The sequence below is a fragment of the Hyposmocoma kahamanoa genome, unplaced genomic scaffold (genome assembly GCF_003589595.1).
Source record: "Hyposmocoma kahamanoa isolate Upper Pololo Valley unplaced genomic scaffold, ASM358959v1 78, whole genome shotgun sequence".
Lineage (NCBI taxonomy): Eukaryota > Metazoa > Arthropoda > Insecta > Lepidoptera > Cosmopterigidae > Hyposmocoma > Hyposmocoma kahamanoa.
This window is the reverse complement of record NW_020653945.1, coordinates 3,697,210-3,713,175: the sequence shown is the minus strand read 5'-3', so window position 1 is coordinate 3,713,175 and position 15,966 is coordinate 3,697,210. Positions and strand designations below refer to the sequence as shown.

At 34.7% G+C, this 15,966-nt stretch overlaps 1 protein-coding gene across 8 annotated transcripts in view; it reads left to right on the top strand.

Moving 5' to 3' along the window:
* The window catches only part of LOC113233188 (neurogenic locus Notch protein), a 203,160-nt gene that overhangs the window by 55,779 nt on the left and 131,415 nt on the right, over positions 1-15,966 (top strand). For all 8 annotated transcript variants that reach the window (XR_003310680.1, XR_003310679.1, XM_026468212.1 and 5 more), the window contains exon 2: positions 10,279-10,357. Coding sequence is in view for 6 of the 8 variants with exons in the window: in XM_026468212.1 (XP_026323997.1) it covers positions 10,279-10,357 (79 nt within the window). In the remaining 2 variants the exon portion in view is untranslated. The remainder of the gene's footprint in view (positions 1-10,278; positions 10,358-15,966) is intronic.

Below are 15,966 nucleotides of genomic sequence, written 5' to 3'. Positions count from 1 at the left end.
TATGTGACCATTCGGCCACGGAGGCAGTTAACATAATAAAAACGAAATAGTGATTCTAATAATAAAGCAACAAATGAAATGTGATATGTGAAACAGGTATATGACTCAGCGTCTGTGGATTCTATGAAGACACAACCTTTGCTGCTTTTCTGCCATAGCCCGTTATGGAAAGGAAAACAATAAAGTATAATACAATGATACAAGTGACTGACGATTAGATAATAAATTATTATAAGTAGAAAATAACACAAATTACAATTAGTTAAAGAAAATAATCAAAGTAATGATATTTATAATTAAATATTTTCATAATAATAATAATAACGCACACACTCAACATAGACCCGCACTAGGGAAACCCTGTATCGCGGGTGCGATGGACACATACATAGACAACTACAAGTTACACCTAAACTCACGAGAAAAATAAGTGTAGGCCATACAAATATTTCGAATCGAACCTGGGACCTCTGCGTGGCAATCATGGTAACCGTTCGGCCACAGAGGCAGTTAAAAATTGACTAAACTATCATTGAGTTTGATTGCAGACAGCACTCAAAATTCTTTCCAGTCGTAATGCAGCTTGTATGTTTACACGTATTTGCATTCGATAACGTAAAATATTCCTTAACATATGCATATTATAATGCAATTTTATAATACAGTTAAGGATTAAATGTCAAGCTTTTCTAAGATATATTTACATCGTTCGCGTGTAACGGTTTACAAAGACGACTTACTGGTTTACGATCAAGCTCGTGTAGGTAATTAGGTTCTTAATAAAACACACTAACGGTACCACAGTGGTATATTTTTTCTCTGGCGCCTCTTTTTCATATATCCGTGCTAATGATATCTATCTTCGAGAATATTTGAATAGCTACATGCTATTCTAATTTTATTGTAACTGTACTGAGTATTTTGGTTTTTGTTGAAATTTGGAACAGGAAATTTGATTATGTTTTTTTGGATAATGAAGTACGTGAACAATGAGCATGCAAATCATTAGCCTACTGGAATCTGGAATTTATATTTTAAAATAAAATTTATCAAGAGCTTTTCGGTGAAGGCAAATATCGTGATAAAACTGCACGTCAAAGAAGGTTCACAACCCTATTTAGTTCAGTAATAAAAAACATCAATGGTATATAATAGTAATAATAATGACGCTGTCTGTGTGGCAGTCTGGCATGGTAACCGTTCGGCCACGGAGGCAGTTTATATGCAAAGTTGCTACTTAATACAGCGATTTTGTTCTAAATTTTTGAAGTATGTGTTTTTTTTTTCTATCGTGAAAATTTTTTGGAGTCGTGTTTTCACACCGTATATTAATCAGTATATATCCTCAATTTTACTTAATGTTTTTTTCAAAGTTATTGATTCAACACTCACTGTTATGCAGAATCAATCAAAGCCATTTGAGGCTGTATAGACTCTTGAGCTAAACCAGTATAATTGACATTTTTGAAAGAAAAAAAAAATTGCTATTAATATCTCGAATTTTAGCAAAATACAAATGCTGTAATTATGACAAGGAGAGCTGTAACATAATTCAATTTACTCTAACCTCAACCCCGAACTATCAATAAACAATTAACAAACAAGACATTCAATGATAAAATGTCATTTATACTCATCTATTAACCAATGTCTACATTATTGTTAGTTGACGTTTCGATAACGCCTGTACCGATGAGTTAATTTGTATGTGAACTAAATGATAACAAATTGTGTTTAAGGTTGTTGTTTATTATGACCTATATACATTATCATTTGAATAGATAGTCCAATTGTAATACGGAATAAGGCTCATAGATAACGTGACCATACGTCCCGCTTTTGAGCTTCGTGTCCCGCTGTCCTCAAAACAATTAAAAATGCCCCGCTTTGACATAACACGACAAACGTGACGTATAAATTTCAAAATAATGCCATCAGTTAAATTCATGACACATTGAAGCAAATTTGTTCATCCGAAAAATATACAAAGTCAGCCTACCAGACTACAAAAGATTAGTTTTTTTTTAAATTAAAATTTTTTAGTTTTTTTTTATTTTTTAAAATCATTAAACATTAACTATCATAAACAAGTGTTGTATTTTTTATTAATAAATAATAAATTCACAGGCGTTCCGCTTTAAAGGAAAAAATAATGGTCACGTTACCCATTGATGATATTTCTACAACGCCATTGTAAAAATAAATCGAGCTAAAAACAAACATCATCATCAACGGATTTTGTCCATTTACCCCATTGATTGATTAGAAATAAATGGACGACGGGTCTAATACAAAAGCACGAAAAAAATATCCCAAGTCAACCTATTTAAACGTAGTGACATGTAAAGGAATATGAAAAAGCTAAAACGTTGAATTTAAATTGTAATGTCATCGCAGTACTGTCTAATTTTGCTTGCTTCGCTGTCAGTCGAACAAACGAAGACTAAAGCGTGAATGACGCTCTGTATACGATTTTAACGCCCTATAAGTTCGGACATTTCTAGCGCGGACCCGACGTCCATATAATTGTAAGTCAATGATTTACCCCTTAAGAGTAAAGTGACGTACTGGGACAGAAAAATAATTAGTAGCAGTAGAGCTCAAGCGGTAATGTAATCATTGTTTTAAAGAGTATGTACTGTGTGTATTTGTACCGACGTCTTCTTGCATACCGTGTCAGAAGACGTCGGTTCGAATCCGGCCTGATCGAAGGATTTTTTCCGGAGCGTTGGTCTTTGTATTAATGGTGACTGTTGCATAGATCTTTTCTGTAATAGCGTTACGAATATAAAAACTATTATGACTAACAACTTCTTTTCAAATGTTATTTAGTTATTTATGGTTGTGTTATTTTCTAATTTTCATATGTGGAAGATTTTAATTGGCATCTGATTATTTATATTTAAATCCATATCGTAAAAGCAGCTGTAAACTCTCCTAAGATAATAAAATAAAATAAATGAAATAAATTAATAATTATAACGAACTAGTGGAGTAATTTCACTTAACAAATAATTGAAAGTAAATTCAATAAAAATTTAGAATATTAGTTTTTTATCAGTTCCTAGCATTTACTCAACTTATTTTTTTGTGATACTAAGGGCAGGACGAACAAGTCGTTCGAACCTGTTACGCCTGTTCATAGCAGTTGCAGTGCCACTTAGAGCTTTAAATCGCAAATATCTGAGTGCCATTGCCATAGCTTCGTCAACTTGAGATAAAAGTTGACAAGTTCCTATGCTTGTAATTTCACCAGCATTCTTACCCTTCAAAACAGGAACGCAGTAATGCTGACATTACTCTTTGGCGGCAGAAATATGTAGGGCTACAAATTTTGTTATTTAGGTACTGTTAACAGCCAGTAGTACAAAAACTGTATTTAAATGAAACTGTACTTGTAAAGTACCTGTATTAATAAGCAGCAAGCCTAAGGAACTGTACGGTGCGTGCCCACCGTAATTGAGTAAGTAACACTGCAATTAGAAGAAGTTCCCATGACGACAACACGTCGTTCAAATTAAAACATAGAAAACTAAAGTAGGAAAAGTTATAATTTTTCCAAGATAGGAAAGCATGTTGAGGTATAATAGTACGTGAAATTCAGTTGACTTTAAAGTAATTAAAATATTAGAAATGAAACTGTTTTACTTAGCATCTAAATCTCGATTTAGACCCGAAAAAATAGTTTCAATTCTTACGTGTAACAATCGCGAAAATGAACGATAAATAGCTGAAATAATATCATATACGACATTTCAAATCCCACTGTCGATATAAAGGTAATAATTTAAAAAAGGTAATAAGGTAATAATACATTTATGATTAAATTAAATGTTGTGAATCAGATAAACTTTATTTTAAAATTTGTGTTTATGTTGTTGACATTATATAATGTATTTAATTATTTTATTTTGACTTATATGTTTAATTGATTGAGCTTAATGACTAATTGTAATCATAAAACATTGTACACCCGACATGGGTATGAACTGTTGTACTCAAACTACCGTGTAACATCTTTTTTACCAATTCAAACAATAAATGATTCTGATTCTAATTTTGTTAATGTATCGTTAAGTCGTAAGGGATATTTTCCTTAACGACAAAAGGTCCCTTACGACATTTCAAATTACCACTGTCGATATGCTAAGACTAAAATACAGACTTTACATACACAGAAAACAAAACTGTATATATACAGTTTTGTAGCACTATGTTTAGTTAAGAAAACTGTACCCTTTTTTAAATTCTAAAATAAAAAAACAACACTTTTACCACTACACTGAAAAAAAGTGATTGAAATAAACAAGATGTTGTTTAACTTGTTTCCATCAGAGTTCATCAAGCACATAGCAACCATTTTAAATAATGAGCTTAATTATTTGTGATTGATTCCATTAACAATTCGCCAAACAGGTTAAAAATCCACTTAATTGGCTGGCATCCGTTTTATTTTCAGTGTTGCCGCAACAGTACAGGCCAACATTATAAAGCACTTTTGGTGTAATAAGTCGACATCTCGATCCCTCCTACGTAAAGAATCGTAAGCTCAGATTTACAACTTTACAGAGAAACTTTTTGATGTATTGAAAGGACTAAAATCGGCATAATATCTTCGACTCTTGAGGTATTACAATTAAATTTAATATATACTCTTTATAATCGTTTACAATATACATAAACAGTACAATAGACCTACATAAAAATAAAGCAATTTATGAAATAATGAATGCACCTATGGATTACAATGGATTACGTAGGAGGTGTCGATCTTCAAAATGGCAACTTTTCTGGAAAGAGTTTAATGATTTTATAAACAAAATTAGACGATAACTACTTTTTTATAAATACTAAGTGACGGGACGAACAAGTCGTGCGCCTGATGGTAAGCGACACGCCTGTCCATAACAGTTGCAGTACCACTCAGAGCTTTATTTAAATCATAAAGATCTGAGGCGCACTGCCACTCCGCCGGACACCTTGAGACATAAGCTGACAAGTCCCATGTGCCTGCAATTTCACCAGCTCCGTTACCCTTCATAACCGGAACTAACATTACTGCTTGGCGGCAGAAATAGGTAAGGTACTATTGCTACAAAATGCTCATCGATTATTTAAAAAAAAACAAATGCCGATCGCGCTGCATAAACAATCAGCATTTGTTTTTCGTCAAACTCATGATAATTTGGTGGTCAATAATATTCTACACCAACTACCGCAAAGAAAATGTTTTCGAAATTGCATTTGTCAATGTATAAAAACCTGCTTGCTTGTGATCGCGTGACCGCGCCTCGTAATCTATCGGAGCCCACTTAAAAGCTTCTTTGAATCAGAATAGTGAAATAAAATAATTACTGTACATTAAAAATTTCATGCCGACATCACTTGTTTTTGACAGACAATTTTTATGGAATTTTTATTGGTGTAATGAAAGAGAAATCTTTTGCATAATATTTTTTTAGCTTTTTATTAATAAATAATTGAAATAGTTTTTATAAACATTACACTTTCGTGAATTTTCAAATGCTATGTATCATAAAGATAAAAAAAAACCTTTAAAGTTGTCACAACACTATAAATAATTTGGAATCCATACATATTAATATATTTAAATACTCACAAGACAGTTTAGAACTGTCACCAGATTACATATAGTTTTTAATTCTTTCGTTATTTTATCATATGCAAATATTATCCATTTTTTACGAATGTCCACGAAATATACGGCAATAAGGATGTTACTATGCGGCAACGACAAAAAAAAATCGATACGACTGTTCTCTGAAGAAGCTATTTTTCTCCTACGATAGCGCATGGCGAAGGGTAGATAGACATTTGAAAATTTATAATTATTTTTCAATAATCATAGATTGGTACAAAATTTAACGTTTCTAAAAGTACATATTGCACATTGAAACCAATTGCGTCACTGAAAAAGTTAAGTTTCGGTAAATGGTTGTTGAATTTTCTGAAACCAAATTTAAAGATTCCCAGGTGAGGCTCATCTACACTGTACCTAGATTAAATGTTGTACCTTTTTAAAGAAATAAATTATTATTACAAAAAAAAAAACAAAAGTAAAATAATGAAGTGTGATCCTCTTGTCATTGATAAGTATGAATTCGAGCTTAGGGACAGATCTTGTTCTGAACGAATACCCCTAACGTAGTGAACCAATAGCCTCCTTTACACAGTCATACTATCGCGCGCGGGAAAACCTGCACGCGCTATCGTGAGCGAATAGGTACCTGTATGAAGTTTTTAAACTAATGTGCTTTCGCACGAGGTTGCTCTTGTTCCTTTTTGTTAGGAAGGAGCGTCAGTGTAAAAGCTAATTGCGCAGGATAGACCGAGTGAAACTGGCGCGTGTTGGAGTGCACGACTGGTGAGCTCAGTCGTGCGGTCTTTCCCTTTCCAACACCTTTGTATCACGCGCGATAGAGCGTCTGGTCTAAACCCTCTGGTCTCCGATACTAGATTCCGCCACGTCACAACTACTAGTACCAAGGCGGGTTGCACGAAAGGAGCCTTCCCGTAAGATGTATTAACATTCCCTTAACTCAAGGCACCCTGGGCACAATTAGCAAGAACCTTACGCAAATTGTCAAATCGTTTCACCGTGATGGCAAACATGTCCTATTACTCTGGGCTGCATGTTTGTGCCTTCGGTCCGATAAGAAGATGAAAAAGAAGTACCTAAATCTCTTAGGTCTTTCTAGACTTGTTCCAGTGGTACCCAGAACGTCTTATCAGTTGGCGTCGTAGCACGATTCCCATTATCTCCACATGTCTCAGAGCCAGCAGTCTCCCTGGTTCAGTCTTTTCTGAATGAATATAACATTACGTAGACGACGATTAACATTGCAGTTCCTGATTAAAATATTCTTAAATACCTATTTTAATTTATCAAATATTTTCAATAGTTATAGGCCCTTTGACTTGCCTAAGCGCTTTTATTGGTACGAGAATCTGTAACTCATGTCAATGCGTGTTATCAACAACTATAGAATAAATTCCCACGGTATGATACCACTATCGGCATTTCCGCAACCAACCGTTTGATACTGATAGCTTTATCAATTGAATATTCATAAATTGTGAATTTAGAGATGACATTTTTTATTGTACGTTTTGAAATTGATAAAATTTTGAGTTTCTTTTTGTGTCTCCACACGTAATCGAAGTACAAAGGCAGTTAATCAGTTGCACCATATTTAGAGTGGACAACAAATCAACCCACATAGTTCACTGAAATACTTTCGAAGAAACATTAAAAACCGTAAAAACCTTATCGTTCCACGTTAAAAAATATATGAACACTACATTGTGTACCTCCAAATTTATTATGAATAACGATAATCTTCCTTACCTATCAAAATACGATTATTCATTACATTATTTGAATTATTCGAATCGATTATTCGAGATTATACGTCGCGTTATTCGAGCATCTCTCGATATGATAAATGTCCGCACTATGGCCACTTTTTGTGCTTTGATATCAATAAGTGTACGACACGGGTAAGGCACGGGTTTCAAAAACCTGTACACATCGATCTACAAGTTTATAGGAGTCGATCGGTTGGTAGTTATTTTAGCTAATACGAAGCAGAAGATTAATAATTGAGTAGAAAGAAACGGTAGAAAATAACACAAGTATATCGATACCATTAATTATGTACTGTCGTAGTTTTGGGAGAGTACATTTCTTGTATAAAAACGTTGAAGTTTATTATTAATGAACTTGTTTATACCTAAATAAGGAACTGTATGTATTTGTTGTTTAAACTAATAATGCGCTTTGATATTGGTTGGCATTTATGGGAAATATTAGTTTGTTTCTGACTGATAGAGTTTCCGATATCCTTTGCTTACCATTAGTAAAAAAAGCGTTATTTGGTACAATTGTCAGTCTTTCTACAATTGACAGTTTAAGTCACTTACAAGCACCTTTGGTCTGAGTTAATAAGTTGTCTGGTTTGCCACTGTCCTTAACGCAGCGTTCACGAGCAGTAAAAACAAAGGGGTGACCTTATAAGGCCTTGTTGCACCATCCGGTTTTTATACGCCTTCCAGAGATATTGGTGGAATCGCGAAAAACTCAACGTTCTTTACTGCTTTCGTTAGGCGAATATTAAAGTCATTGCAAAGATATCGCATATTTCCTTGAATTTCTTCTTGTAAGATTTATCGACCATTGCGAATTAATACTGGAACGTAATTTTGATATTGTTTATTGAATAATAACACTTTTATGACCATCATTCATTTTGCAATGCGCATTTATGTTTCGATCAGGGTTCCAATTTATTGTCGATGAAGTTGATATCGTTTAAACTGGAACTCTATATCTCAGTTTATCCTTGTTTACCTTTCTCTGTGTATAAATTCAGAGAAACTGCCAGTTCTTAACTGCAAAGTCAACAGTTTTAAATCGTTGATAAATAAATGTAATATCTTCCATGTTTACAACTGTCAAAATTTCATATTCCCACGCATGTGTGATTCAAATAAAATCTATAATATTTACCTATTTACCTACAGAGTTATCAAGTAGATAGTAATTCTGTGATTACTAGAGTTACCAAATTTTCAACAAACGTGTTTACATTAGAAGTGCTGAGCAAACTTCGAGAGATGTGTGAAATTATCCGTTAAGAATTCCCATAAATATGTATATAATGATATCGAATTTGCAAAACGAACTTTTTGTGTACACGTCGATTTCAAGTGTCGTATTTCTTCTTTTATCTTCAATGTTGCCTGAATGTTTCCGTCCTTTATCCGATTTTAAATCGATGTTTGGGTGGTCTGTATTGTGATTGATCCATCGACGACGTGTCGTGCCGTAATTTTAATGTTGGCGTATGTGATAATTATGTCTCTTGTCTCCTAATAATCCCATAATTTGTTGACTGACGAATGACTGTTCCTTTGTTTCTAATTTCAATATGCTATTTCTTTGCAACAATGGTAAAAATGTTTGAAATTTTAGTTATAATGTTAGTTAATTTTCAACTTATAGCACTGGATGCTTTAAAGTTGTATACTACGATCTGTACGGAGTTACCCAGTTTTAATATATTTTTCTTTTTTTTTTTCGTCATAATTGTTAATACAAAGTTCGAACACTCGTAAAACATCCCTTCGTGTCAGATGTTATACCAACTAAGCCACGGAACGAACCAGCGGACCTAACGAATTTCTTTACGTCTTTTGGACTTTCAGTGCAAATAATACTCTTGATTTCCGTTCGTAACTGTAATCAAAACTATAACTGTACTGTACATTGATCAAATTCTTCATCCCTAATGGACTGTCTTTTATATCATCCTGTTTAAGCCAAGTACCTGCCGAGTGAAATAATATCACTGATTATAATCACACAAAAACTTCCGTTTGCAAACAACCAGTCAGCAGTAGCGGGCTGCCGAATACTTGACATCCATCAATCTCAGAAACCTTGAATGTATTTCCCGTTGGTAACATAAATACTGACTTTGTTTCTTGATACACTGGCCACATAAATCGTTGTATATTTATCATACTTTAAGGTCTTTACATTTAAACATACGAACCAACTTCTGTTATTTCGACATCGGTCGTTTTAATCTTGACATTTCGCTTATATTTTGTTTTGATATGTTTTTCTATTTTCATATTAGGTATCATGATTTAAATTAAATTAGCAGGCAAATTTTTGTTGGTTCAAAAATTTTCAAGTTGAATAATTTATGCGAAATGTTGTCACATCCGAATAGCTTTAGTCGTGTTTACCTACGATTAGCAACTGACCTCGATACCCCTATACGGTGACAGTTAATGATCTTTTTAATTATGTTTTGCATGTTTGTAATTTTTTGTTTGTTTTTACTTTCAATAAACATCCTTTTTGCGTGCCTAAACATCAATAATATTATTTTACTTTTGATCTAAATACGGGTGTACCACAAGGTCCGCTTTTGGGTCCTTAATATTACTAAGTAGCAAATAAAGTAAAAATAACATATGTGTTTTATTTATGTTGGAATTTATACTGCGTCATGAGAACAATTAACTATCTCTTACTTCAGAATAACTATGCGTAAATCTTTAAATATCAGACCGCCATCAGAGCTTTGCCATGATATTTTTTAAAAGGTATCATCACATTTAAGTAATTCCTTCTCTTTAACAAGCCTAGTTTCATTTGTCAGTTAATGCACCTTAATGCTCATCATCAATTTGTGTTGCCTCGAATTTGCTCATACGCATACTAATTTTATGTTTCTTTTTCAGGTTTCGTCTCATGTTCTCCGTCGCCGTGCAAAAATGGCGGAACTTGTTTATCCACGTCGAGGGGAGAGTACTTTTGCAAGTAAGTAATAGTTATTAAATACTCTGAACACTTATCCCTTAGTTAGAAATCTTAAAATTAGGTAGTGTGAACTACGACTTGAATATCTGCATTGTATAGTACATAGATAAAGGTAAAACGTTAGGAGGCATTATGATAATAATAATAATAATAATAACGCACACACTCAACATAGCCCCGCACTAGGGAAACCCTGTGTTGCGGGTGCCATGGACACACACACAGACAACCACAAATTACACCCAAACTCAAGAGAGAAATAAATGTAGGCCATACAAATATTTCTCCCGGCCCGGGAATCGAACCTGGGACCTCTGCGTGGCAGTCCGGCATGGTAACCGTTCGGCCATAGAGGCAGTTATTAAAAATGATTTGCTATCATGCTTTAATTTGTTTATTACCTACATGTTGCAGTTAGATTATGTCAAGTAAAATCAACTTACTCGTCTCATATCGTGTGGTCTTCACTTTTCAACTTTTTTCTCGAATATTTTTAGCCAAAAGTGAGTGTAGATCAATTATCATCTGAGCAATCTAATTTATCAATGACGTCCAGTAACATAGTGGTAACAATTTAGCATATCAATTTGGAGAACATCTGGTCTGTAGAGCATCTTGATGTCGTTTATCTTAAACGTATTGTGGATGGTAAAAGACGCCGCTAGACAAATAGATGATTAAGTTTAGGAAACCGGTTCCTTTTAAAGCTTTATGAGATTAGATCTTGTCTTTTTAAAAAAGATGAATCAAGAAGATTTTCAAACGATAAAAAATAGCGTGAACTTGCAGGAAAACAACGTATGTTCTACGTTTCATACATATCTTGTGTCGTTTGTGTTATGATTGAGTTGCAATTTTACTTTCAATTCTGAATTTATTATTTATGAATTTAGAGTGTTAAATTTCAAATATTGGAAATGAAACTATTTTTCCGGATTTAAATCGCGTATATTTGTTTTTTCAAACAAACCGACGTTTCGGGCCCTTTACAGATCCCATGGTCACGGTTGACGGTTTCAAATATTGATTTTTATTTTGTTTTATGATTTGCATTTAATATAATTTTATTATATTTTGTGCTTTTTATAATTGTGTGTGCATTATTGAAGTAAAGTTATTATTCAATTCAACAACTTTCGAACACTATATTACAATAAAAAAAACCATTTTTAACGTTAAACAAACACTCGCAAAAGAATAAAAAACTACATCCAATACTGAACTCAAAAGAAGTGCCTAAATCGAACTTAATACAAACTAGTTAACGGTTTATAATAAAAATTGCTATCGATTACAATCACCCCGCTGATATATTTAAGTATCTTCCACATGCTTTGAAAACCGTTACGCCGCCCCACAGATACTCCATTTTGTGATCATAAGGCCATATCGCCCCCCATGTGTGTATATATTTAATAGTATACAACGCACGACAAAAATTCAACCGGCAATATTACTTTCCTATGACACAACCATGCGTTTTATAACTAAGGTACAGACAGAACTTGTGTGGTTTGTTATACAATTTTTTATTAGGGAGACGTCCGAACAGATGTACGCTCGACCGAACGTTGCCCGAGCACAACCCTAATTGCATTAAAAAAAATAATATAAACGAATGCGCATTTACGAAGCATTGTCGCTAATGCAGTTCACTTGTGTCCATTGATTTGCGAGGCGGTTAATTTGTTCTCTCTCTCGACAAGTTTCAGATGACCTTTGGTTTTGGAATCCCTATATGCAAACTTGAGTTCTTTTTACACTTGTCCTTTATTACAGATTGCTATACTGTGATGATAAGCAGGTTTCTGAGTGGCGTAAACATCGTTAGTTGCAGTATTGTGACGGCGTTCCATTCAAGTGCAGATCGTAATGTCGATCTTGCTTTTGCGTTGGCAAGTTTGAATGAGAAATGTATTTCAGACTAAGTACGTACCTTTTTATAATCTGTTTTTGCATTTGCATCTTTATTATTATAATGTTCAGCGAAGGCGCCAAGTCTTATATTACTTCAATACCTATTTACAAATAGATCGCTATTTCTCTTTGGTCTGTCAATAGTACCTTTAAATTGGCAAAGGTTTTCTAAAATGTGGTCTTGCCAGCTTCTAAAGCTACTTTACACACTATGGCAGTAAAGTATTTTGAGCCTTTATCAGATCTCCTTATATGTCAGGTATTATGGAGTGCGGTCCACACTAGACCTGGCTGCTACCATTTGCGACGTAAACAATCGAATAGTACTTTAGAAATAGAATAAGGTATAGAAATTGACTTTACGTCTTGAACATTGGGCTTTAAGTGTGATATAAAATGGAATATTTTTCAGACGAGAATGTGTTCTTGAACTTTGACTTCACAGTCAAAATTTTATATGAGTCGTATTTTGCTCTAGTTGTACATCTTTAAAGCGTTTCTGATCGTTGCGGTGCAGTTTCAGATCATTCTGGCTCAGATCATTGACACTGATATTCTCATTGCACCAACCGGAAGAAGTAAATTAAAAAAAAAAATTATATTAAGTGATGGTACGAACAAGTCGTGCGCCTGATGGTAAGTTACACGCCTATCCATAACAGTTGCAGTGTCACTCAGAGCTTTAAATCGCAAAGATGTGAGGGGCACTGCCACTGCGCTCTTCAGTGACATGAGTTGACAAGTTCCATGTGCCTGTAATTTTACCAGCACCTACCCTTCAAAACGGAATCACCAGGATCGTTAAAGTTCGAATAACTTCGAAGCTTAAAATTTACATTCACAAACGCAAACATATCTATAAAAGTAGTTCAATGTACGTCTTCCTGTATTCCATGTTTGTCCTTGATAGTGGTGTTGTGATTCCGGAACCCGCGGAAGCCTTTGTTCTCCTCATTTGTGGTGCTCATTAAAATCGTTAGCCCTTTACGGTTGTGCCCTATCCGGGAAGGCGCGAAGTCCCCTGTCTTAGAAAATTGCTTTCAACATATTCCATACATATTTGCTTTATCGCCATTTTGTAGGATGTTCAGTGTTCATTAGAACAATTGCTTTCCGGAACTTTGTGCTGGTTGAGAATTTGTTAATAGGATTAATCTTATCATTGGAAATGGAACTATTTTTTCGGCCCTAAGTCGCGTATCACGTGTGACAGTCAGTCGTGAGTGACCTGTAAAGAACGTGAAACAGTTGTTTGTCATACAAGATTTAGATCTGAAAAAATCGTATTATTTCCAGCGTGTAGTAATCACGAAAACCTAAAACTTAATCATATTGACCATATTCCAGTGTATCAGCTATTCAGATGGGTTGTTTTGTAACTTGGCTTCTTCTTCGTACATGTATTAAAGGTTTAATTTTATCATCATTATTATTATTGTACTGTATGTTTACCAGATCATCCTACGTTGGAAGTTGAGTGTGTAGTTCGTGTGGTTTATAGTTCTCAATGATACGTCTCATAAGCTGCATTATCAGATCAATAACACCGTTCTATTCATTCGCTACGCATTCGGCATCAGCATGATCTTAGATATTAGATACCTTTTGTCCACTATGTCCAACGATTTGTATCTACGTTTATTTGACTTGAAATCCATGTCTAGGCGGAGTCGGTGAACTGGCTAATGGAAGTAGGCGGAGGCCTAGATTCCGCTGATGTCATGTGCATGCGAAGTCGTTTGTTTAACTGGAGTATCCTTTATTTAGCATCCGTTCCTTTCAGATTTTTAAGAAGGAAAAGATGTGGTAATAGTAATGTTCATTTGTCACTTCACCACACCAGGTTATTATAATAATTTATTATAATAGTTATATTTGTTTTGTATACAATGCAAAACAGGAAATCTATTCTAGTTTTTCCAATGCTTTAGTTATTTACAGCATCTTTGACAAAATCATTACTCCTCTGGGCATGGTGATGGACCCTGTTTCAAAATGAAACGGCGTAACTGACAATATATCCAAAAATGTTGTTCATGTCAAAACTTAATCTGTCTTTATTATTAACGTGCCGTCGCTAGGTATTGGCCTCTTACGCTAATCTAATTCGGGTTGGCTACTTTACGCTTTTCCAATGGTACCGTCTTCGATGTAGGTTTCATTATGATGTTTTCCTTGGAGGAGCATAGCTACTACATGCTGACGAATTATGTACTTTAAACACTAAAGTCATACGTACTCATGCATCCACAAGGATACGAACCGTTCGAATTCAAGCAAGTCGTGAGTCAGCGACTCTCCAATCCATAGATCTTATTTGCAAAGAACAGAGGAGCATTGCCAGTGTGTCTCGACACCCTGAAACGTAAAGCTGATAAGCCCCGTGTGCCTGTAAATTCGCCTGCACCAGTACCATTCAAAAACACCAACGCAGTAACGCTCATTTTGGTGGAAGAAATAGGTATGGTGACAGTGCTTCCCAGGACGAACCCTTTGACAAGGAACTCTACTATTACAATATTGTCAATTCACAAAAATTTTATATCCAACAAATTGCTTTTACATCGCTTACCGAATTCTCACAATTGTCCATCATATCGGAGGATTATTTGAACAAGGGGTGAGAGTAGACAAGAATAACAATTTGCGGAGGGGTGCCCGACACGTGTCCGTCTGTACTAACTTTGTTGTCCGTGTTTAATGGGTTTAATAGTAATGAAAAACTTTTATAATTCATCGATTGTTATTAGACCTGTGTTAAGTCGCATAATGTACGCTTTATCGGTGTATTCTGTGGTCGCTGCGGCCTTAATATTATCGTCATATAGAGAATCGTCTTTCATTGTCTTTTCGAATTTCAAATCAATCTCGAGACAATTGTCCAGAGAACTCCGCCTACAACCATTAGTGGGATAAAAGGCCCTGATAGAAGCAAATAAGAGAAAAAGGAAATAATGGGTGGCTGCTTTGTAGGCACAGTTCACCGAGATATAAAATTGTTCCCAGAAGGTTTTTGTTCAATTATTTTTACTTGACCAAAACCTGTTGTTACGATCACTTTGCTATTGTAGCTCGTATTGTTCAGATCAAATTGCCTAAGGCCTAATTTGTATAAGTTGAGTGAAACCTGGCAACTTTGTTGATACACTACATCTAATTTATTTCAAGTTATTAATTATATCCTTGGTTATAATTTGCTATTGAAGACAAATAGGTTATTTGCAAAGAAGCCGTGGTAGCTTAATGGTTTGACCTACTTGGCTCTCACGTAGAGGCCGTGGGTTAGAATCCGGCCTCGCACCTCAGAGTTTTTCAGAATTTACGTGAGAAATTGAATTTGAAATTTACCATGAGGTTTTCGGTGAAGGAAAACATCGTGCTGAAGCCTGCACGTCGAATAAGGTTCACAACTCTCAGAAAACGTGTGAAATCTCTAAACCCACGCCTGAGAGGAGTTCCGTGTCAGTGTGTTGTTTTTTGCCGTACTAATAACTGCTTCCACTTGTATATCTTTTCCTCAACGCATAATATTTCTATCAATACAGTCCCTGTAAGTTGCTATCTACTCTTTATGATAAAACCAAGTACTTACGTGATACAAATTATGTGTCTATGTATACTCATATTTAAACATAGAAAAACATGGACTAATTGGGTTGGCAGAATCTTTAACCTCCTTCCTAAAAGTTGTC